This window comes from Lygodium microphyllum, chromosome 2, assembly GCF_053477565.2.
Source record: "Lygodium microphyllum isolate KBCC chromosome 2, Lygodium_microphyllum_v1.1.10, whole genome shotgun sequence".
NCBI classification, from domain to species: domain Eukaryota; kingdom Viridiplantae; phylum Streptophyta; class Polypodiopsida; order Schizaeales; family Lygodiaceae; genus Lygodium; species Lygodium microphyllum.
Window position 1 is genome coordinate 41,794,266 of NC_141136.1, and position 25,092 is coordinate 41,819,357.

The 25,092-nt window shown below is 41.8% G+C and overlaps 1 protein-coding gene across 2 annotated transcripts in view; it reads right to left on the reverse strand.

The window, feature by feature from the left end:
- SMC5 (structural maintenance of chromosomes 5) overlaps positions 1 to 25,092 on the reverse strand; it is a 156,245-nt gene that overhangs the window by 50,909 nt on the left and 80,244 nt on the right. For both annotated transcript variants that reach the window (XR_015693094.1, XM_087692548.1), the window contains exons 17-25: positions 16,114 to 16,177; positions 15,917 to 16,041; positions 15,717 to 15,794; positions 10,410 to 10,482; positions 9,493 to 9,596; positions 2,170 to 2,286; positions 2,003 to 2,080; positions 1,754 to 1,853; positions 1,603 to 1,657 (exon numbers count right to left, since the gene is read on the reverse strand). Coding sequence is in view for 1 of the 2 variants with exons in the window: in XM_087692548.1 (XP_087548674.1) it covers positions 1,603 to 1,657; positions 1,754 to 1,853; positions 2,003 to 2,080; positions 2,170 to 2,286; positions 9,493 to 9,596; positions 10,410 to 10,482; positions 15,717 to 15,794; positions 15,917 to 16,041; positions 16,114 to 16,177 (794 nt within the window). In the remaining variant the exon portion in view is untranslated. The remainder of the gene's footprint in view (positions 1 to 1,602; positions 1,658 to 1,753; positions 1,854 to 2,002; positions 2,081 to 2,169; positions 2,287 to 9,492; positions 9,597 to 10,409; positions 10,483 to 15,716; positions 15,795 to 15,916; positions 16,042 to 16,113; positions 16,178 to 25,092) is intronic.

Genomic DNA, 25,092 nt, shown 5'->3' on the forward strand with positions numbered 1-25,092 from the left:
GATGAGTAGGGACCCCCTCTAAAGCTAAAGGAATCGGATCCGCCTTTAAAAGAGAAGAAAGATGAGCCCTCTTTGAGTCCCCCTCGATGAGAGATAGGGAATCAAGAAACTCATGGATCATGGCCTCCAAAGAGTCTAATAACAAAGGTATGTGCGGCGATGCCAAAGAAGGTATCTCAGGCTCCGATGGAGCAGAAGCTAGGTGGGTCACAGAGGTGGCCTCCTTAACCTAAGTGGAAGAGGGAGTGGACATAGATGTATCACACAAAAACTCCTTGATGCCTGCATCAGAGTCATATGCGTAGAGCCATACAAGGGCGATGAGGGAATATGTAGCTCCTATGGAGCTACAGGATGGCAATAGCCCTCTATCTCTCAATGGAGCGGACTACGAAGACAAAGGAATGGAAGGAGTGGAAGGAGTTGAGCAACCATTGTCCCTTGAGAGAGTGGACTAACAAGGAGACGGTACCCAACAACCACGTGGATCGGACTGACAAAGAGACAGTACCCAATAACCACTGTCTCTCGTGCAGCAGACTGCAGAACCACGGGCCATGAAAACCACTGCACCTGAAAATGGGTGGGGGAAACCTCCATAGCACCTTGAGGTGTTCACGGAAGGGGCTTATCACCTCATGAAGTCTTTAGAGCCTCCTTTCGCTCGCAAAATCTTAGTGCACATCATGTGCGTCTTATTCAATGTGTCCACGTCATCCACATCTGCATTTTCATCTTCTGCTGCAGCCCACTTTTGTGTTTGGTGTTTGGACAGGCCTCCATGGGCTATGCCATACTAGTAAGGTTTCACTATTCCAAACTAAGAGCCATAGAAGAACCTAGTGGTAAGGAGACTTCAAGCCTTAAGGGGCAAGAACCATAATCAAGTGCTCAGCAGTTGGCACATAGGTTGATTATGGCAGGTTTCTGGTAGCATGTCTCAGATGTGGAGACACAAAAGGCATTGTTTGTGGGACTCTCACAATCCCTTGAAGGTTGAGCATGATCAGTACACCACACTTTTTGCAAACGAAGTGGACTAAGGGGGATTGTTATAAATGGGAGTACATTGCCAGGATTACTGCTTGGTACATTTGTGTCCACACACTCTCTACAAGATGGGGGAGACTACAAGCTGACTCTGAGGGTACTAGCAAGAGGGGAGGAACTGTTCTCCACCCTTCCGACTCCATCACCTTTCATTTAGGGCCCATACGGTTTGCCTCCACAGTTCTCAATAGGTTATTCACTCAACCATTGTACTAGACTTCTATTTCCTCTGTGATGTATCATTGTGGTGCTCTCTAACTCATCTCTAGAAGCCTTTTGTGAGGTGTTTATTAAGGAAATATAGATTGCAATAGACACAAGACTCCCACTGACACCATACTTTACTGAAAACCTTGATATTACTAATGTAGTAAAGCAATTATATTCGCATTTAAAAGTTTCATCACATAACAGACATCCATCTGATACACAATTAATCCAAAATAAAGCTGCTAAATGAGCACATATCAGAATGGCATCCCCACTGGCCAATGCTTCATCCTTATCATATAGTGATTCAAAATAGCTTTTAGTACAAACATTGGATATTACCTAAACTTAACCTTGATGAGAATCCCATATTGACCAAAATCATTTCCGCGCTCATCTGGAAAAGAACAGCAAGACAAGTCTTTACAATCAGTTTTGCTAATTCTTTGAAGTCCTAGTATCTGACAAACTCAAATCTAGCCTATCAGCATACCAAGAACAACTTCCCCAGCAACAGCCATCTCTTGGAAATTCCTACTGAATGTGCTATTGATTTTTGCAACTAGACCTCGTAGTGTTGGCAACCACTTCCCCTGCCCAGCTCAAAAAGAAAGTAAAGTAAGATTCTTTGAGCAACAAACCCTTTATTAGGGTTAGAGAATCCTTGCTCATTGCTCAGTCAATGTTCTGATGAGTTGTCATTTGAAAGTCACTGAGCAAAGGAAAGATATTGCACACTAACTTTTACTGAATCCACTCGCTCCTGGCATCTTGTCAGTTTTGTCACTTCAGCAGTAAGCTTGGTGCTTAAGCTGGAAATCTGTTAACAGACATGCACTTTCATCAGAATTAGGAGGCATCTGAATGCCTAGTCACCACCATTATTATATTACAGAAGGTAATGGCAACCTCTCTGCTACGAGACTCATACTCCTCTAACACATTGTCGTTCAAACAAAGGACAGCATTTGCTTCTGCAGTGTTCTCCTGGATTGCATCCTCCAATCCTTCCACTGTATCAGGCATCTGAAAGACTTTTATTCGTGAGAACAAGAGATAAGTTTGTAAATCAAAACCTCCATTACTTGTCTATTACCAGAAGGGAATTTAGATTATGTATACAATCTCGACATTTTACAATTACATGAAGAGTCAACCATATGTGTGTTCCTGTTTTTCATTGTACATGTGATTATTTTATTAGAAAAAGTGCTTTAACTACTTCATCACACTTCTTAAGTCTCATTGATTAGATTAGAAAAAGTGCTTTAACTACTTTATCACACTAGAGTCTCATTTGCCACTGCCGAGGAGCCCAGAGAACATTATTAAAAAGTGTAGCATCCACTGATCTAGTTGGTTATCCATGACAATAAGAAAAATATCACATGTGATAAACAACCCCATCTAGGCATGACCATCAATTTGAACCTGCATAAGCCAAGACTGGGGTGGCAGCTCCACTGAATAAAGCATTCTCTCCCCCTTATAATGTATTGAAACATCTAGCCATAAATGTTAAATGGAAATTCTGTGAAATCAGGCAATGCACCTGCTACCTCTCAGAGGATGAGTAGGATGCATGGAAGTAATGGTGCCTTGCATCCCGAACCATCTTGCTGCTGGCCTGTGCATAGGGGAAAATGTCCCCATAGAGATAAGCTCTTGACCCATCATGTAGTCTATCAGCACTCTCAGAAAATCATTGAACTCTTTACTTGAAGCCCTCTCGTCCTTTTAAGTGAACTGTAAATTCACTGCTTTAAGTACAAAGGAGATGGGCTTGAATACAGTTAGTGTGCTGCATCTATATCCATTAGTTACTCCTTCTGGTACAGAGGAGATGAGCTCAAACACAGTTATTATAATGAATCTATAGTTATTAATATCAGTATCACAAATTTGAATATGGAGGAGATTTGTCGGGTCGAGTTGAGAAGGAAGGCCAAGTCTTTGGATCTATACGTCACTTGGTGGGACGTCCAGAGTGGAGGCTATAATTCAATAGGAATGTGCTTTCGATGAGCTACAATTGAGACCTTGCAGAGTGGTCTTGGCCTTCTTTATCAATTTTAGAAGTGGCAATAAATTTCTTCATCCACTCAACCCAAGTGGGTAGACACATCCTAATGCAAGTTGAGGTGCGAGTGGGCATCCCAATTCTCTCCCATAGGCATCTCAATGCAGGTGGCAAGTTGCTTCATTGACAACCCTCTAAAACTATTATTCACCTATACAATAGAATGGCAGGCTGGTCATGCATAGAGGGCAAAGAAGCTACCACGGAGAGATTTATGTGGTCTAGTTGACAGGGAAGGCCTAGTCCTTGGATCTACAAATCGCTTAGTAGGACCTCCCAAGGGTCTTCCAACTGGCAATGTGTTGCGTGCTCGCAAGATCTCTGCTGATTGTTGTGTATTTTTCACTACATGTGATAAGACATTGCTTTGTCTCTTGCCCTGTTGCTCGACAAATTTGGAGTTTTGTTTCCCATGTGTGGTCCTCAATGACCCAGCACCGAATATCAGCTCATTCGTGGGGGGAAAGATGACCTCTATGTCTACTTTGCATTCAGATTATTCCTATCTCTTCCATTACCTTAGATGGACAACCTGTGGCATACTTGGCATACTCGGAATGCCTTTATTTTTTATTCAATATTGGGCATTCATGGTCATGTGGCCCATATTCGTGGTTTAGTGTTATGGAAAATCTCCTCTATGGTGTCAACTAACCTAGTTCCACCTGACATTGCTGCTCCCTGGCTAGATATTGTTCGCTCCACACCAACTGTCCTTTTTATATTATATTTGTGTGTTAGGGTCTTCGTAGATTTTCATTTGAGTCTGTTCTTTCTTCGCTAACTTGATGGTTTGATATAAATCTCTACTACTTAATTTAATTATCTTCACCGAAAGAGAGAGAGAGAAAGAGAGAGAGAGAGAGAGAGAGAGAGAGTTGGTCCTGGCTACACCTGTCTTCTCCAGGCTTTACTTTCCATTCGGCCCAGTATGCCACAACATGGTCGCGGTTGGACCGCATATATATCATGCATAATGATGATTTTCTGCCTGAGATGCTCGAAATAAAAGTGTTGCCGCAATATGTCTTGTCGGACCATTTCCCTCTGCAGTTCGAGTTGCTTGCACAACCCATTGCCCCCTTCAAGCAATTTCTGGAGAGACTCCCTTTGCGTTTCAACTCCTCTTACTTAAAGCATACAATTTTTTAGGGCTATATGCAGCAATTGCTCGGCAATATGGGATCTATCATGCCTCTCTTTGTCGGCGCCGTAGACAGGCAGTAGAGGACCTGCTGCTTTTGGTTCGCTCCTTGCTGATGGACACTCCGAATGATGCATTTCTGCTTACACTGGCCCTGCGGGTGGCCGATCTTCTTAAAGAATTCCAATTAAAATCATATCAGCAGGCCAAATTGCAACATCTAACAGAGACTTTGCAAGATAGTGCATGTCAGACCCATAAGTTCTTTCGAGCTCTCCATGCCTCTCCTGCTCGAGAGAATTTGACCAGCCTCGAGGATGCACAAGGCCACCTTATCCTGGATCCACAGACTATTGTGCATATGTGCAGCAATTATTTTCGTGACCTTCTCGGTTCCGCTTCTCTTCCTTCAGCCCAAATCACTCAGGCCCGTTCGGTCTTCTATGACCTGGTCCGCAATCACCTACCGCAGGACCTGCAAGCTAATCTGGAGTCAGATATTGGTGAAGCAGAGGTTATGGATGTCTTGTTACACTTGCCCAAAGATAAAAGTCCCGGTTGGGATGGTCTCACCAATGAGTTCTTTGAAGCTTTTGCTACCCAACTGGCAAAACCTTTGCAGGCTCTGTTTCAGCAGGTGTGGGAAACAGGGATCATGCCTCCCTCATGGAAACAAGGACTTATTAAACTGCTTCCAAAAGTTCCTTCGCCATCTAAGTTGACACACTGGCGCCCCATTTCTTTGATGGGTTCCATGTACAAAATCTTTTCCAAAGTAATGGCGAATCGGCTCCATAAGCATCTCCCTGCCCTTGTACACCCTCTCCAGTACGGTTTCATCAAGGGCCGAAATATCTTACACAATGTTTTGAATGCCCAATTGGCCATTGATTATGCCCGGCATTCTAATCAGGAGGTGGTGTTGATTCAACTGGACCTGGAAAAGGCTTTTGACTATCTGGACTGGTCGTTTGTTGCTGACCTTATGTCCACTATGGGCTTTGGTGCTCGGATGTCTCGTTTGATCTACACCATTAGTGCTGCGGCGTCTTCGCGAGTCATGCTGAACGGAGGTGTTACTGAGCAATTTGTCCTTGCCCGTTCTGTCAGACAGGGGTGTCCTTTGAGCCCTTTATTCTTTGCCCTTGCGACACATCCAGTTCTTTCCATGTTATCACATATGGCCGCCTCTTCCCAGTTGGCCGGACTGTCGCTTCCTACAGGACACCATTTCATTAGCCAATCCCTGGCGGATGATACTTTTATGATTTTGCGTGCGGACAAGGATAACCTTCGAAAAGCATTGGATGTTTGGGGTCTCTTTGGCCAGGCGTCAGGCCTTCGTATCAATCCGCTCAAATCAGCCATTCTAAGCTGCACGGAGTCGGATTTGCAGTCCTTGGACTGGCAGGGTCTGGTTGTTCCTCGAGGTTCCATTGTCAGGCATCTTGAATACCCATTGGGTGTTGATATTCCCCCAAAGCAGCTTCTGCAGTGGATTTCTCAGAAGATGGTGGCCAAGTTTATGTACTGGAAGTCTCAGGCCTGGCCTTTTCATGTTCGCCTCAAAGTAGCACAGATAATTATGTTGCCAATGATCACATATTTCTTGCCATTGTTGCCCTGGACTCCTACGACTCTGAATGCTCTCACTCAGTCTATTCGCTTCATGCTCTGGAAGAAGGACTCATTGCATGCAGGCATTTCCTGGATCTCGTGGTCACATGCGTGCACCCCCAAAAGCATGGGTGGCGGAGCTATTTTAGATGCCCAAACTCACATGCAGGCACTCCGTTGGTCCCTTTTCCACGCCATGTGCTCGGATGATCATCATCCGTGGGTCGCTATTGCCCGTTCTTTCCTTGAGGGTCATGGGCTTCGGCATGGCAATACCCGACTCCGGTGTTCTTGGTGGCACGTTCTTAACGCGGATTCACGGTTTTCCAGTTCTTCTTCATCGCTGCTTACTCATTTGGTGTGTTCCTGGAAACACGACCTTCGAAAGGCTCAGTGGCACCCAACGGAGGATCGTCTGGCTACTAACTCTTTTCAATTGGAATTACTGGCGGTCTCACGTCTACTTTCGTGGGAAGGTAAACACGAGCTTAGACCGCAATTCAACCGGATGGCACGTTTGGGCTTGTCTTCAGTTGCGGATGCCACCCTTGCCAGGCGCAATGTGCTTATCTCGTTTCGTACTGCTAGGAGGATTTTCCGGATCCCTCGTGGATATAGGCCTTTATGGGAACAGCTCGTGACGGTGCTCCAGAGCAGACAACCCTTTCCTGCTCTTGCTTTGGATCATCCCTGGCAAGATTGGGACCTACAAGGCCGGCTGCCTTTGAGCAAAGCTTCTGCTAATCAAGTATATCACCTCCTGATTAAAGATAATCAATGGCTAGTTACTAAAGCGAATCCTTTATGGGGATTGCGTAAATCCCGCTCGTGGTGGAGGGTCACTGTGATGGAGGGCTGGGTCAACAAGACACCCTTTAAATACAAAGTCTTTCTTTGGCGAGTGATAATTGGGGGTCTTCCGCTTGCTTCGGCCCTTTCCAAGCGCCGAATCTCCAATGGCACCTGTTTCTTTTGCACCACTGCTATGGAATCCGCCCGCCACCGATTTATTTCCTGCCCCGTCGCTAAGAAAGTCTGGTTACTTTTGTCGGCCGTTTGGCGAGGGGTGGTTGGCATCACACTGCGCCCCTTTGATTGGGTTTTGGGCCGGCCCAAATACCCTACTCCCGCACAGCCGCATATAAAGCTCATGTATCACTTTCTTCGATACTGGGGCTGTTGGCATAACTGGACGATTCGGAATGCTTTTCTGTTTGACTCCGCCCATAATGTTCAGCGGCATATTGTGAGGCTTAAGGGCCTCTTGTACTGGCAGTTAGATCTTCTCCATCGTTCTGATTTGCTCTCTACAGAGGATTTCCGTCCTTGGCATATGGCAATTTCCTCCGCATCCTTGCCATGAAATTGTAACTTGTAGTACTTAGCACCTCTTCACATGATGACTTGTATTGTCGTCATGTATCTTGTAATCCAATAATCTTGTATTTTTTTCGTAATTAATACAATTACCCTTTACGAAAAAAAAAAAAAAAAGAGAGAGAGAGAGTTCTTACAAGTATACACAAATTGAAAGAAAGATTCATAATTATGGGTGAGATATGTGGGATGAAAGTACAAGTGATACGGCTTGACTCAAATATCCACCTACACCTTTGAACCTTACTTAATACTAATGATGTAAAAGGTGTTCATACCTAAACGCACACTTTTACACACAATAATATGTCTTTACATACGAGGATAAATAAAGCTAACACACCCCCCTTTGGGTCATGGGTGACTAAATCCATGACATGAAACATATGAAAAAGAAAAATGGAAGGTCTTACCTCGAAGCGGTAGTGTCTAATCCCATACAATGGTTCTAGAAAAGGAGATACATAAGTAAGAGAGATATGCAACGTAAGAATGACATCGTCTACCGAGAAGCTCAAGGACCCGAAGTAAGACATGGTTCAGAGGTAAGTATGCATGGCTCACAAGCTGATCAAAAGCCAACATGGTTCCAAGGCTCTGGACACATGACAAAAGGTCAAATACATGGGTATAGCTTTCAGGATCAAGGGTACTACACATCACTGTACTACGCCTTACACACCTCAACAAAACAATGGGGCTAAAAGAAAGAATTACACTTCCATGGAAATGGTACATTCTATACTTTCACAGAATAAGCTACCCCAAAGTTAAGCTTCATGATATTATGTGTACAATGTATGTATTGAATCCTAGCCCCACTAAAGTATTCATTGAATGTCCGCTTATGAGGCTTAGAATCGCTGAAAACTAGAGGTGTTCCACATTTGTGTCTTTGTTGTTTGGCATATGCTTTGGTGCCATAGCCACAAAGATATAACTTGCAAGACAAAGCTCTCAAATGCATTTTCATTGATTATAGTGCAAAAAGCAAAAGGTACTGCTTCAACCAACCCTCCACGAACAAGATTTTTGTTGGTAGACATGCGATATTCACTGAGCATGCTTGTCACTCCATGGACTGCAAAAACCACCCCAAAGTGGAGCCCACATATATGTTTAATAGTTTGTTGATATTGTTTCAGCAAAGTGCATCCGATTTTGGTCAATTTTGGCAACCTAATGCAGGTTTACAGCAACCAACTCAGCAACAACCACCTAATTTTCAGCCCATTGATCAAGGCATTGCTGATAATGAAGTGGCCAATGAGAGGGCTACTATTTGGGAGCTAGAACAGTCTCTAGATGGCTATCAAATACATTACAAAACAACAAACAGTCTATTCCACTTCCTTCTAGAACTAGAGCAGCCACTTGCCATGCACAAGGTAACTTGGTTGCACAAGCACTCGTAGCTACTACATGCAACGAGAAACATATTTTTTTAAGATGACGCTTTACAAGATGCGCATTAGATGCCAACTATGCACTTAGAAATGGACTTTATTCATAAAAATGACACATGGGAGTTATGTGACTCATCTAATGGTAAGCATGCTATGGACACAAAGTGGGTTTACAAATTAAAACACGAATCTGATGGTAGCATTGATCACTACAAGGCACATCTTGTTGCCACAGAGTATGCCCAACAACATGGGATTGACTACGATGACATGTTTGCACCCACTTCACGTATGACCACCATTGGTAGTGTCTTTGCTTTGGCTGCCCATTTTGATTGGCATGTGGATCAATTGGAACTGAAGATTGCTATTTTGAGGGGTAATCTTCATGAGGAGGTTTACGTCACACAACCTCATAGTTTTGTTCAAAAAAGATCAGAGAGCTAAGTATGCCAGTTGCATAACACCCTCTATGGTTTGAAGCAGGCACCTAGGGCATGCCAAAAGATACATGCATATTTGATCACTCTTGGCTTCTGTAATTCACACACTCAAAAGAAATGATGTCAATAACTGCCACTAATTCTGTCTGCACAATGCTCTGATACCTGCGAGAAAGCACTCTGAAGTTCCGGGGTAAGTTTAGCAACTCGATCTGCATTAACTCTTGCTGCTTCGGCTTCTTTTCTGCAGAACTCAACATCAGCTTTGCCTGTGATACATTGCACACATGAGCATCACATTAAACAATTGGTGGACTAAATAAATTGTTGAACAATCACTCTATATCATGAAAAACTGCTCTTCACAACTATGGACTTTCGCCCAAAGCATTTTCAGAAGGATTCAAGGAATTTCATATGAAATACAAAGTTGAACTTAAGTGGACCTAAGACAATAGATTTTCTCATATGTGTTTCAGAAAAGTAAGAAAGTGAGGTTGGAGTATGATCCATGCGCCCCAAGGCTGAAGCATACTGGGACCCTACTTTGTATTTTAAAGAAGGAAATTATACCCTGTGCACATGTAACTCTGGAAAGTTTGAACCCTAGACATTTCAATGAAATCGTGTAAGAGCCTAAGAGGCTTATAACTTAAGAACTTCAGCTTGACCATTTGTATTCGAAATTCCAAGCAACTCACGAACAGGGAACTGAGTCCCAACTATGTAACCACAGGTCAAATTTTAAAGTATGAAACACCTTAGCTCTGAGCTAACAGAGAGTGACATGTAGCTAGTAAATTGTAGATACTGCACCAAAGGATTAACAAAAAGCTTCTTTTTGTGTTTTACAGGCCAGTGTTTTTAACCCCAGAAAGGGCTAGTATGAATGGCCTTCTCCTAGTCACATGGGAATGGCTGATTTCCAAAATAGGATTCAACCAATCCAATGGATCTGATTCCAGCTCTGCTTTAAGACTCTTTTGCAACCACACAATGCCTCTTAAGACAAAACAGTATCTACAAAAAGCAGAAAAAATGTATGTTGCTAACACATCTTCTATTTTGAACGTGTTACTCACAGCGATTGTATACTTGTTGTGCTTTAGTTCCCTCGCTCTCAATCACTCGCACAGACCTTTCCATCTCCCTTACCTGTTGTAATTAATACAAGGGTTTAGCCAAGTCAAGAAGGATTATAAACAAGCAAAAACAAACAGTCATAATAAGAACGTTCTGGCTATAATGGTAGGGCTTACGCAGAAGTTGAAACAGGATGTGGTACAATCGCAAAACCAATTTCCAACAATAAAACAAAAGCCACCTTCCCTCCACTCTTCTAAACTCCTTTCCCCAAAGCCTGAACTTCTTTAACCCTGCCGCCCCCAACCCCATATACTCCCGCTCCACACACTCACCACTCCCACACTCTTCCCTTTCCCAAATCCCGCAAGTCAAAGAAAATCCAGCCCCCTCTCCTCTTCTAAACTCATTTTCCTGATCCAAAACTTCCTTGCCCAATCATCTCCCGCTACAGCCTCTCTCCCTTAAATTCCTCACCCACTCTCCCACCCCTAACTTCTGCATCCCTCAATTTTCCCCCTCACTCTGTTCTTTTCTCACCTTGTTGCTCCATCTAGAGTTTCAAAAGCCATTCAACATGGTTTTTCTTTTTAAGTTACAGAAATGTGATCATTACAAAGACCTGATTGGAGTTTAAAGACTCTCTCACTATTTTTTTGCAGCAGATTCTTAACACACACATTGGAAACATTTTCAACACTGATGGATTTCCAGCTTCAAACTCATATTTTTCTTGCTTTTTTCCATCCACTGGATTTCGGAGCCTCTACATCATGAAGACAGCAAACCATCATGCCACTCTTCTGTCACCCTCTTTTCAGCCCATTTTCCTTGCTTCTTCAAAGAGGAGGAAATTATATTCAAAATCCCTCAGCAATAAGCATCACTAGCATAAAACAAACTGAGAACAAGTCCAAACACATGAAAAATAGAAGCATAGGGATAGATAGCTCCCAGGCTGGCCACTCTCAAGGGGAGAGTAACTAGTACAAGAGCTATGAAACCTTTTCCTCGATCTATAGATCTTTGCAATAATAGTCAGTGATTGTATGTTGATGTTTCCATCCTCCCTGTTTTCCCCCTGTTACTAGTACATTCTCTGTACTGAATGCCCCCCAACTGCATTAATCTTGTACAGCAACTTAACCTAGGGTAGTAAGTGTGATCTGTCCAATCCGTGGACTTAGTGCAGTACCAAACATACACAAAAAATTGTCCAATAAAATCCAGTGCTTTGTACAGTCATTAAAAAATACATAGAAAATTAAGGGTTAGGCTACCAAATATTACTTGTTTTAACATGACTGGCTACCCATGTAATAGACTATCACAAGGCATTATCTATCCAATACTAATACAATTTACAAACCACAAATATCTTTGTTTCAATTTTCAACAATGAGTAATGAACATGATGAGCGGTTGAGACAAAATGTAAATCCAAGACTCTAGTCACAAGTAATTTCCAAGATCCAATTCCATTTATAATATTGAAAACATGTACAATGGATCAACAAAAGAGTCTAGCTGCAATGATAGATCATGATTCATGGATCGTGGTATGGCAAGTCACCAGTGCCAAGTGGCAAGTACAAAAATTAAAGATACAAAAAGAAACTAAATGCTAAGACCCAAGGTAAGCTGTGTGTAATGTGAAGGCTTCATGAAGAGGCTTAGGCATTGTGATAGAGCCAAAGAATAAAGAGATATAGGTAGAGGTAGGGGAAAGGAAAGAAGAGGAGGTAAAGGAACAAGAAATAGAAATAGAGCTACACATAGGGGGATGAGACACAAGAGAAAGAGGAGGATGTAAGATAGAGAGAAGTGGATGGAGGAGATTCGAGAGAGAAAAGTAGAGCAGCTTGTAAGAAAGAGGTAGAAGGGGGGGTGGTAAATGAGGTACAGATAGAGATCAATGAGGATAAATAAGAAAAGGTTAAAGCAAAGAATTACCTTTCTTTTAACACCAACTCCACACAAAAAAGGATGTCAAATCATACACATTCGACCAGACTGGACGGATTGCACTATATGGATCCATCCACGGATGGAATGCAACCCTAACTCAATCTATGTGTTAAGCATATGGTCTTATCAAAAACAAAGCAAAATATGCAGCTCCACTGAAGCGAAAGGGAGAATGCCCTCCAACTGACGCAGATCACACATTTGAATAGTGTGTCAGTCCAGCTGTCTACTAACCCCTCACATATGGGACATTTGTATTTGAACTTGAGAAAAATTTGTCAGAGCATATAAAAATGCCTAACTACTAAACAATCATAATCATGGGCTCTCTCTCTCTCTCTAGTATCTATCAATGGCATCTAAGACCACTCAAAAGAGTGCCATCATCAAGCTCAGTATCAATGGATGGGCTACATGTGGCTATCCTAGTACATCATATAGAAACCTAGCTCTTATGGATGGATGGATACAATTTTAAAAAGAGAGACATATTAACCTACGCTAGAAGCCAAAATGGCCTATGAGACCAAAGTGCTGATACATCAAAAATAACTCTTAAGGAAAGCTAAATGACATGAACTGAAAGGGAAATATGGCGAACTACATCATGTGGCTGAAATGTGATAATGGCCAAATAGAACTACCAGAGAGAATAAATCTCGCATTGGCTTCAAGTATCAATGATTAACCCTATAACTCATTGGTGGCAATGATAGGACAAGATCAATAGCAACAATAGGACAAGCACACTGTAGGGGAGAAATAATCTTCTAGTCTCCTCATAATCGTGGCTCATGGTTCAGTGTCAAAGCCTATATAGAGATCCACAAAACAATAGCATATCATCCACCCATGTGCCCAATCTTTTTTATGATTGCTCTGAGTGTAAGTGCCTAATCCAATGTATTGTTTCTCCTCATGAAACAAACATACGCTACAGCTCTATGCCAATATGTCTCTGCCCAACTACTCAACTCATTTTCAAAAACAGAGCTATATATCCTGACTATCATTATGATTCCATAGTTATTGGCAACTATGAGGTCTCTACTTTTAGAAAGCAGCACAATAATATTTTAACTCTAATTGACTAGGAAATTCTTACGTATGGCCCTATTGAACATTTATATTGGAAATGGAGCAATGTATCACAAGCATCTGTAAAGTGCTTAGCTATCATGATATTATCGGTTCTCTCAGATGCAACTAGAGGTGGTAACTGTAGCTGCCTGGGGCACACACTAAACATACCAAGCCTCAAGTGTCATGATCGTGGTGGACTTACTAGCCATCCTATCCCAAGAATAGCTATTAATTTTATGCCTTGAACCTAGTCAAGTAACACACTTCTTCCTCTACACTAGACACTGAAAGAGAGTCACGTATCAACATGTACAAATGCCAAGTGAAATCTCCTGCTGTGAACCAGATTGTGTCATGACACTTGTTATTGTATTAACTAACCCCCAGGATTGGACTATGTGGGGGCAATGCCCTGGGAGGGATGTTGTCTGGAAATACATATGCTACAAGAGATATGTAATATATCCCTCGAGACTCTCGTAAGTTTTTCTAGGGAATTGTGTTGATCCACATTCCATAACTTCTCATACTGTCATGCTATGACCATTCGTTCTAACAATATCTTGGAAATTTGAGCTACAAACACTGGGCTGGGGTAGAGTGCTTCTTATGTACCTATAAGCCACCAAGTATGCATGGTCTGTTCTTCTCCGTTTGATTTGCCCAAGATGGTAAAGAATTGTACATTTGACATCAAGTCCACAGTGCTAGCACCCTTTTTATCATACCGGTATCAGACAGCATCACACGCCAACCAACAAGACAAACCACTTTAAATAAACAATCCATGAGAACTTCCTAGGGCAAGGCAGTGTGTCTCATACTCTGCCACTTTCCTCTATTTAGTGCTAACTTCTTCAACTCAAATGTCCTCATCTGTAGATTTGCAGTCTAGGGATTCATCCATATCACAGAATGCTGTCTACCTTTGTTTTTTGTGCATTAAAATATCCAGCCAAGAGTATCACTCCCATGCTGGAAAATGTTACAACATCCTCCCATGCTAGCAAATGTTACAGCATCCTCATAGCAATATATGTAGAATAATTCCTCTTGTGATACAAATCTCAAGTGTACTGTTGAGGAATAGCATATTCTAATTTACATAGCTCTTGCTCTATCTGTGCTTATACCCACATTTTTTAGTTAAAAAAGGTATGGCTACACACATTACTCATAAAATACAAGGAAATACAAATGCTCAACATTCTAACTGGAGCCATCTACAAATCAAAACAACTCATATATACAAGCCTCTTCGAGAGGTCCAAAGGGGATGGGAAAGACTCATACCCACATATATGCTTATCTGCATCTATACCCCAAATCCCTATAGCCAACTAAAAAACATTGCACCATAGTTATTATACCCTGTTAATCCATTGCCTGGTGCCTCTCAAAGTATCGTAAACTTCCAGATTGCCTTCACTCTATTAACTGTTTGCAATTCCAGTCACTGTAAATGATTGGTCACACACATACGCACAGCATTCCAGTCACTGCAAAACCATAGAAATCATGTACTCTTCGGACACTCAAGTGCTGCAGGTAATAAACATGCAGTAAATCACAAATGTGTTGTCATTCCAGTCACATGCTGCAGGTCTGCTCCAAGTCACAGGCTGCAGAACAGAAATAAGGTCATGACAGTTAAAGCTAGGCAATGCTGTCATGACAGGTAATGCTACCTGAGTGCTATCGTGACAGAATGATTTTCAAACTGTGAACAATTCCTATACCAAAGGTAACATTTGTACCCAGGTAGGAGGTTGATACGGAGTTGCCACTGGAGTAACATATATCACAGTAAAGTGGCTTCACAAAGCTGGTTTTTGGAAGCTAGAAGACTAATTACACATCTACTTTGGACAGACAGAAAGACAACCATTGATAGATAGACCAAACACAAACATTGCTAAGACAACATAATCTGTGTAAAAATAAAGACCAAGGGGCAGAAAAAAGAACTGTTAAAGCTTGTTTGGGTAACAGAATAAAAAGGAGACTATTTTTGCTTGACCTGACAAATAAACACTCCCCAATTAGCTACTGCAAGACTAGAAGGCCCGAGTAGCAAAGAAGCTGGACACAAAGGCAAGATTGAACGTCATGTCACAAGAGATGCCCAGTTATCAGGGTCAGTCAATTCTCTATTCCATCAGAGACCGCAGAAGTTATCAGGGTCAGTCTATTCTCTACTCCATCAGTGACTGCAGAGCGCAAAACCCTTCAAAAGTTTCAACAGCAATAATTACCTTTAGATCAAGTTCACCAGCAGCGAGATATTTGGCAACATAAATCTTTTGAATATTCACAATCTCCACCAGAAGATCCTGCAATAATGGAAGCATCAATTTCATGAGCCAAGAGGAAGCATCCACCATGTGACAACTCAACCAACCTCAACATTGGAAAGGCAGGCTCAAAACAGAGCATACACACTCAAGCAATTCACCTTCATTTCCACAGCTCTTTTGTGACGTTCTAGATTCAAGTTATGTATCTGCCCCCAGATTCTTTGCTCTGCAGTTCGCACATCCTCTTCCTTCTCAATTGACTGAAGTTTGCGTTGTCGCTGCTCTGAAATTTGAGCATCATGTTAATATCAATCTGTTTTACTGGTTTCTAAAAGCTACAGCCTTTTAAAAATACCAATTTTGTTGCTCAAGTCCTGGCGCCTCCTTTTCTCCATCTTTGCCTTACTGACTATCTCCTCCTGCACAACCAGGATAAGTCTCACTAAATATATTGCAGAATTCAAAATACCCTGCTCATATGCTTGACCATGCAGATGTATGCAAATGTTTGGAAATTTTGAAAGCCCAATCATACTTGACTTTTTCAGGGCCTTTAAAAATGTTATGCCTTTTTAGAAAAAGACATTTATCTAGTCTTTTAACATTTGCTTCAGCTCTACACATATTAACTGAAATGGGAGTTCTCCATGCTAACACCATTGTTACCACTCACTAGATATTTACGTTTAAACTATTGAATGATGCCTAAAAACTCTAGGACAACATATGTTTCAGCTGGAGATAGAAAGACATACCTTTTTTTTCAGGAAAAAAAGTTTCATCAATAGCACCTCAGAAAAAATCCCTAAAGTAAAATACAAAGTAACAAAAAAGGAGTACTACGTAGGTCATAGATACAAAGGTTGGGCAAATAACCAATCTGGTGAACTTAAATTCCAGACTATATGTGGACGTAAATGCCAGTCCATATGTGGCTGTAACTGCAAGAAGGTGCCAAAGTCCCATGTCCACATAAAAGCACTCTCCTCTCCTCGTCCACTTGGAGTCCTCTAGCATACTCTCCAGTCTCCCATGGAGTGTATAAATAGTCTCTATCCAATTCGTAAAGATAGACTCTAAAGTAAAGATATCATCAAGATCTCTAGCATGGCTATGCCTCGCCAAGCAATAATGTCAACAATCAACTCCCATATATGGCAATATGCTCTTGGTTCACTATGCTTGCAAGTACAATCGGATGCGAATCGTGCTCAAGTACTCACCCACAACTAGAAAGAATTGGCTGCACTAAAAATTCTTGTATCTACATGTTGGGTCTCTATTTATGCCCAAACCACCCCCCCAAGGTTGCTACCATAGTCTCAGCTCTCCCATAAAAGACCATCCTGAGAGCTCTCCACACCTAGACCTTGTGGCAATCTCATATACAGTGCCTTTGAGTCTTCTCTCTTTCTCCACATCTCACACATTCTACAAGGGCTTTGCCATAATGGACTCAAGCTCTCATCTAAGCTACAAGCCATAGGAAGAGTGACATCTTCCTAGGCCTCAAGCTCTCATCTAAACTCCTTGGAGAGGCGCTCAAATCACCCGTCCGTGTCAATACAAAGTCGAAATTAGCTCTACTCTAGTGTTGCTCTTCTTTATCCTCCGCCCCAACTTTGTGGTGTCATCAAAGAAGGCTACATTGCAAGGTCAATCAAGGAATGGTTCTCTCTAAACCCACTCCTCTAAGTGCCACTATAATCTCTACAAGGCCATCCTTTGGCACGGCCAATGTCTCCATGCCTCCATTCTACAGGCAGTTGGATCCGAGTAAGAGAGTAATCTCCTATCACAACATGCCAGTACTACAATACCCTACTTATAAAAGCTTGTTAACTATGCTTTCTCCAAGTCATCTAAAACAAACCTTCAAAAACAAGCTAAAGGGCAATGAATATAAACTAACTTATACAGATGAAATAAATTAACATATAACCAAAAGCCTCATTGAATGTCACTTTTGGCATTTCTTTATCATTATTTAAAGCTTGCACAAGTCACAAGTAAACTACAATCACAAATCAACACTCGTAATGCCACTTATTCCAATGTATCTTATTATTGAATCAAGCCATATTTTTCACTGGTGCAATATCAATATATTCTCACCAACCCTAACCCAGTGCGCGACAAATCTATCTAATTCACACTCTAAGAAGTGTAATACATATGAATAAACGATGTTCTCAGTAAAATCCAATTAACCAACAAAAGTAATATTGCAAATATAACTCAATCCCACAATGTCGTGGGCATGTGTTCATTGCTTTTCGACTCAAATGGAACACATTTGAAGGCCATTGCTTTTCTTGTGGGCAGCTTGATCACTTTATGTTTGAGTGTCCTTATAAAGTGGATAGATAACTGCTCCTATGGTAGAAGCACATGTAGACACATTAGATGAGGACCTGAAGGATGGTGAAACCTCTCTACAAATGGCTATGGATAAGGATAAACAATCCATGCACTCGCATGATCAATCAGCACCTGCTTGGATAGAAGGTCCTTCGAAAAAGAGTGAATTCGTAGAGGCTTGTTTATTCCCAATTCAACACTTCATCCCTCAAGATTCCTTGTACATATCTGCGCAAAGGGTGTATTTCCTTTTGATGGCATTCATTCAAATGTTCCTCCCCTTGTTCCGAGCAAAGCACAAACTGCTACCATATCTATTGCTTGTCCCAAGGACATGCTAGCATGTCTTACTTTTGATGGTAAAGGTAAGGTGATTATAGCAGCCAAAAACGTTAGAAACGTTTAGAAACAAAACGTCAGAAACGTGTTTCGGAAGTTTCTTTCAAGAGGGGGTAAAATAAGAAACACGGATTTCTTAATATAGGGATTTTTAATAGATTTGACTAGGGAAAGAGGTTCTAAACTTCTATGGAACTCTCTCTTAAACAAAGAATGGCTAATTGAGCTTGAGTGATAATAGAGTCAATTGAGAATAATACATTATACATTACATATCCATGATCCATTATTGACTTGTCACTTATGTCAAAGTTAGCAAGCTATACTATGGTTTAGACCTCAAAACATTATGATTCATACATATCATACAAAGAAAATTGAAATTAACATGTAAATAGCCTATCTATAATATGGATTGAGTCAAGTTGCAACGTCATGATTCTCATTTCAAAACAAACTAACAAAATGTCAAAATCGAGAATGAATCGTAATATATCATAAATAACTCATAAATGAGACTAAAGTCGTATAATATTCAAATCTCAAGACAATAATAGATACTAGATTGACAAAGTTCAATATCTAAACAAAATCACAAAAAAAATCAATCTCGCATCCAAAATCTTGAGTCCTCATGAGTTATTACACATCATCATCATCATGTTTAACATTGCCCAATAGTTTTTATCAAAAAACCATGTTTTGGGTTCCAACTCACCAAAAAATTTTAAAAAAATAAAAATACATGTTTTTTGCTCTTAGAAAAGTTCCGTACTTTAAGAAACGTTTCGTAAGTTTCAAATTCAAAGAAACACGTTTCTTAGCTACTTTGAAGGTGATCATCCCATGCAATCATAGATATCCCATTTTTCCCCAACGAATGAAACTAACTCTTCCTCTTCAAAGTCTGCTCATCGGAGACAAAAAGCTTTTACTGTTTTGGAAAATTTTCCATATAATGGGATTCTTGAGGCATTGGCAAAGAAAGTTCAAGCGAGCTGCAAGCCACTCCATCGCAAAGTTTTTGGTAAGTATGCAGATTGCCACTTGGAATGTTCAAATGTTTTGTTCATATAGTAAGTAGCATCACATATGGTGTATTTTGCATGAAAACACTTGACATGTGTTGTGTGTTGTTGAGCACAAAAGTCATGATAATGTTCGTCATATTTTGGATTGTCATGGTTTCCACCTTTTTTATGCTACTAACAAGGCAATGCACTAATCAAGTGTCCAAATGGTGGTGCATGAGAAATTTCAGTCGATGCTTATCCATCAACGCTTTCTAATGCTTAAAATTATTTTTGAAGGGCAACTTTTATGACCGGTTGGCCTCTATGCGCCTAATGGATCATTGCATCGTCAAGGCTTGTGCAACCTCCTTTGTGATTCTTTGTCTCAAGATAGACGAACCTTGCTTGTAAGCAACTTTAACATGTCCATTGACACTTCCCAATCTACTTCAGAGAACTCTCTGATGGAGACCCCGAAAAGCCGAGCTTTGAAGGTTTTTGTAATCGACGTTTTGAAACAGAATCTTGTTTAACTCTTCTTTTTTAAATTATGCATCTTTAAGGGCTACATAACCCAATTTCTTTAAAGGTTTTTATGTGATTTTCCACTAGAAGGCTTAGCCTCATTTGATAGATTGCTTCATAGTGTGCAAAGGGTGCCAAGGCAATATAAAATTTACCATGCTTTGCTTACTTGGCAACGTCTTTATGGGACACAAGATATCCTCGCCTTGATTCATCTACTATTGCTTCATTCTCCACAAGATGCTTTTCTAGTCTCGTTATCGGCGAAGCTTACTGAGCTTATTCAATGTTTTTAGTTGTGGTCTTATCGATAAGCCAAGCTCCATGACCTAGCAAAGGGTCTTCTCGACAATTCGTTTTGGACTCATGATTTTTTTCCAGCATTGCATACATCCCTAGGCGGGAGAATATGGCAATGTTGCAAAATGCACACTGTCACATGGTCACACACCCCAAATATATTGTAATTATGTGTCACGACTGCTTTGCAATCTTTTGGGTTCACGACACGTATTCTCTCTTTAAGTCACTCACACGTGCAATCTTTTGTACCTTAGTTAGAGATCAAGTTCCCTAAGACATGTAAGACACCCTAAAGGCTGATATCCATGAGCTGAAGCTATGGAGCTTTTGTTGCCTTTTCCTAATGATAAAAGCCTTGGTTAGGATGGTACCACCAATGAATTCTCTGAGAATGGAGGTAGAATCAAAGCTCAGCACAGAAAACAGTAAACAGTAGAGAGTGAAGCACGACACCCAATGCAATAGTCTGAAAGAGTGTAAACTGAAAGTACAAAGTACAACCCTTAAACCTTAGGGTTAAAGGGGGGTGTTCACACCCGAACACGGTAAGTGCCCGTACGTGTGTGTCATAAGCACATAAGAAATAATACCGTAAGTCTAGGGGAAAAAACCTCTCCTACCAAGAGTAAAAAGTGCCCCAGTGCAATATTCCGCGTGAACTGCATATGATTTTGGATAAATAAATAAAAAAAATTATTTCCCCCCTATCTCTCCACCCGACTGACGAGCTGGAGAGAGGGGGAAATAGAAGGAGCCATTAAGCTCCTTGGTGGAGCCTTATTGAGGGAGGGGGAACATGCGTGATGACACGCAGGGGAGGGAAGATCCCCCTCCCCTCCACTATTTAAATAATGGACCAGAGATGAGGAAGGGGACGGAAGACTGCTGCCGCCTGCTGTGCAGCCAGGAGATGCCATTGTTAGCCTGAGAGAGGGAGGGAAAGGAGAGAGTCATGAACTGCTGTGAGGAAGGAGAGAGTGCTCTATGGCTGTGAGGAGGGAGGAGGTGTTGTATAAAGCCGCTGTTTCCAGGAAGGGTGCCGCCTCTCTCTCCCTTTGATCATCGACTGCGCCAGGCCATAGAGCCGTCCTGACTCTGTTGAAGCGTGTCGTGAAGGGAGAGGGACAAAAACTGGCCGCCATCAAGCGTCCTCAAATCGTCTTCTTCCTCCACGTGGTAGATTCCGTGGGCCAGAGAAGCTTCCAAGAAGCTTTCTTAGGAAGCTTCTAAGGGCCTTGGAAAGGCCCCCTTCCTGTGGCCTTCCATAAGCCCTTCCAAGTGGGTTTTAATCCCCCCCCAAAGCCCCCTTCTCCCCCCCCCCCCCCCCCCCCGGTTTTAATCCCCATAAGACCCTTGTTCCCCCCCCCCCCCGGGTTTCAAAAATCCCCTTAGCCCCTTCCCATGGTTTTTGGAACCACACACCCCCCTAGGATTTTAAATTCCCTTTTTCCCTTAAGCCCCTCCCTTGACTTTGGGAACCTACCCCCCCCCGGTGTCTTATTCCCCTAAGCCTTAACACCCCCTTATAACCCTTTTAACCCCTTTTCAAACCCCCTCATAACGCTTTTCTTTTTTTTTCCCACAACTCCCTAAGCTTTCCTCTTAATCCCCCGTATCCCCTTATTATTTTTCCCCCCCCCTGAACCTAAAAATCCAAATCATCGTCATGGCCTCGGATGATATTCCGTAAGGGAAAAGTAGCCGTGAGATAAAAGATAGGGAGGGAAAGTAGAGGAGTGAAAAGAAGGAGTGAAGGAGGAAGAGTGGGAAAAAGATAAAAGAAAGGGAAGGAAGGAGAATAAGTGCTTTCTATTCCTTCTACCCCAAGTCAAAATCCTCCAAGGGTTCCGTGGTTGCAAAACCACACTCACCCATAAACTTTTTTTGATCCAAAGAGACGGTGGAATTCCAGAAGAAAGAGGAAAAGGCTATCTCACATTCGAACTACGATGCCACCGAAGAAAGTCCAAGGTGTAGCTGCGGGAGGGTCATCTCCCGGTATCCATGTGGATATCTCACCCCAAAACCAGGTTTTTCTTCTTGGCTTTAATTCGGTTTTAAGTCGATCATGCAAAGAAAAATTGTTAAGGATAGGATATATTTGTTCGAGTTATTTGTAACGAAGGAGTTTAGCTTATGAATGACAATGTATAGAACTTAGCTTTCTTCAAATTGCATCAAGCATTATAAATTACGAGCAAGATTAGTCATTTACTATAGTAGTATATTTTAGTTAAATCCTAAGGTGTAGAAATTATATCTTGCACCATTAGTCTTACTCCTTTCGCAACGAATCGTTGTAAATGGTTAAATTCATGAAAGGCTTCTTTCGATGCTCAAATTACTAGGAAGTTATCTTTGCTAATTGCACATCTTAGCAAGGCAAATGTTGTTATTTGGCATGAGTTCATCTGTAAGGAAAACGGAAGTTAAAATTAAGCTGTATTGACTAAAAAGTAAATTGTCACAAGGATAGCAAAACCGTGACAAGACGATTAATGTTACCTTCCGAAAGATAACTAAACCAATCTAAACATAGAAACATTCATACCCTAAGCACTTGACTACTTTCCTTACTGTAGGGACAATAAATTCGTAAAGATAAGAAACTAGGGTTTGTCCCTAAGGTTCTTAAAAGAAGAAACCCTAGGCCTGACATACGTCAGCTCAAAGAATCTAAACAGATTATTCCATCGCAGGACTTGCGCAACAAGTATGAAATCATTTAGTCTTGTGATTAATTCACAAGGAGAAAGGGTAAAAACCCTCATCAAGGATGGCAGATCCCTACGCAAGTTATCTTGCAAAAAGACGTATTTTTGGATATCCTTCTAAATAAGGAAAGTTATAAACCGGAAACTAGCATATCTAAGGAACTTTAGGGTTAACCAAGTTGGGTATGCCCTGCACCGGAATGTAAAAGATCTTGCCAATTTACAAGACACCTTGGGAACGAGTGCTGATACACTCAAAAAGGAAAGATGAGTACCTATACGTCAGGTTAAAGGCCTGAAGGGAGAGGCAGCTTCAGTTACCCCCAACTGCCTGCTTGACCCTAACCAAGGGGGTTGTTGACCGCGCCGGGAACATGGACCGAACCCGCCGCGAGAGGTCTCTCCGTTGAGTTCTACTTGGAGCAGGAGGATGCTTGGGTGCCAGGGGGGGCTCTGGCCGTAAATCCCTCGCCTTCCGGGTCCTGCACAAGAGGCTAACGTGACTCGGGATTGGATCTCGAGGCCCGCATACTAGTTTACGGGCGGAAGCTTGGAATAGTGATCCCTGGGGATTACTGGATAGCCTTCGGGCAGATTATGGACAAGCCTACGGGCGGAACTCCTTGTATTTCAAAGATAAAATGATGAAATGTTAAAAGAACTTGCTTGATATTGTTTTTCTATGTCACGTGATAAGATTACGTGAAGGAACCAGTGCTTAATAGGGTTAATTAAAGAAGCTGATTGTTATATGTCAAATTAATGTGTTAGATAATTACATAACTAAAACAAACCAAGGAAAGTGCGGAGGATGGGCCATGGGTCCGTCCTACGGTTAGATGGTCCCGGTTAGCCGGGAACTTTTCTCAAAAATCTCGAAGAACAGTGGAATGATCATCATCATCAAAACGAATAACGAGAACGATGACCTAAAGTTACGTCTTACCCGATTTACGCTATCTTAGGAGAACGGAATGGGACTATGCCTTATGGCAGAGAGGTTGAGCTTTGCATCCCTCTCGTTTCCCATTCTCCTTGAACCAAGTGCAGCGTGAATCCGCTTCGGACCTGGCGTTTCTGCGTAAAGTAGTTCGCTCGGGTTTGACGCTAGTTGCTGTTAGCTAATGACCCATCAGGAAAACCCTAATTCCGGTCGATCCTAAGTGGGAACGGCCAGGACACTTCCGCTACGTGGCAGACGCGGGAAGACCTAGATCGCAAAACCCGTAACATTCCATGGGAGTGTTGGGCGGAGCTTTCTAGACATCCTTTCCGATGGACTGCTAAGACGTGTCTTGGATGATACTAGGGGACACGTTTCACCCAGTGTCCTACTGATCACCGACACTCCCATGTGAGCGTAGGCGTAAGTGAGGCGTGAGTGAAATACCCAACAAATTCTTTGCAACCTATGCATCTCTTTTGGCAAAACCACTGGTAGCAATGTGTCAACAAGTTTGGGTTTGTGGCAACATGTCATTATTGGGGAAAGAAGGCATGATTAAGTTGAACCCTAAAGCTCCCTCTCCTTTGACACTTACGCATTGGAGACCGATTTCATTAATGGTCACTATGTATAAGATCTTTGCAAGGATGTGGACAAATCATCTTCATAAACCCCTACCTAGTCCAATGCTTTTATTAAGAGCAAAGACCTACAAAATATATTAAATGCGCAAAAGGCTATAGATAATGTGCACAACATACAACAGGAGGTTGTTCTACTGTAATTGGCTTTCAAAAAGATCTTTGATTTCATAGAATGGTCTTTTCTTATGTCACAACTCTATAGAAACAGAATTTGTATCCTTTTTCATTAATTTGTCTATATAATGATTTATTAAATTTATTTTCTTTGCACTAATTAGATATAAAGAAAAGTGCATTGGAGCTGGCCACTGATGAGTGGTCACAGGTTATGGTGGACCCACACGGTGGGTTAGAGAAAAGATAGTTCACACTTCCACCTATATGACCCGATTGGGCGCCTGTGACTAGAACTCACGCATATCAGGGTTAGACTCGCACACAGAAAGGATTGATGCCTTGAAGTGTGGGCTAGATCCACCAGAACAGACA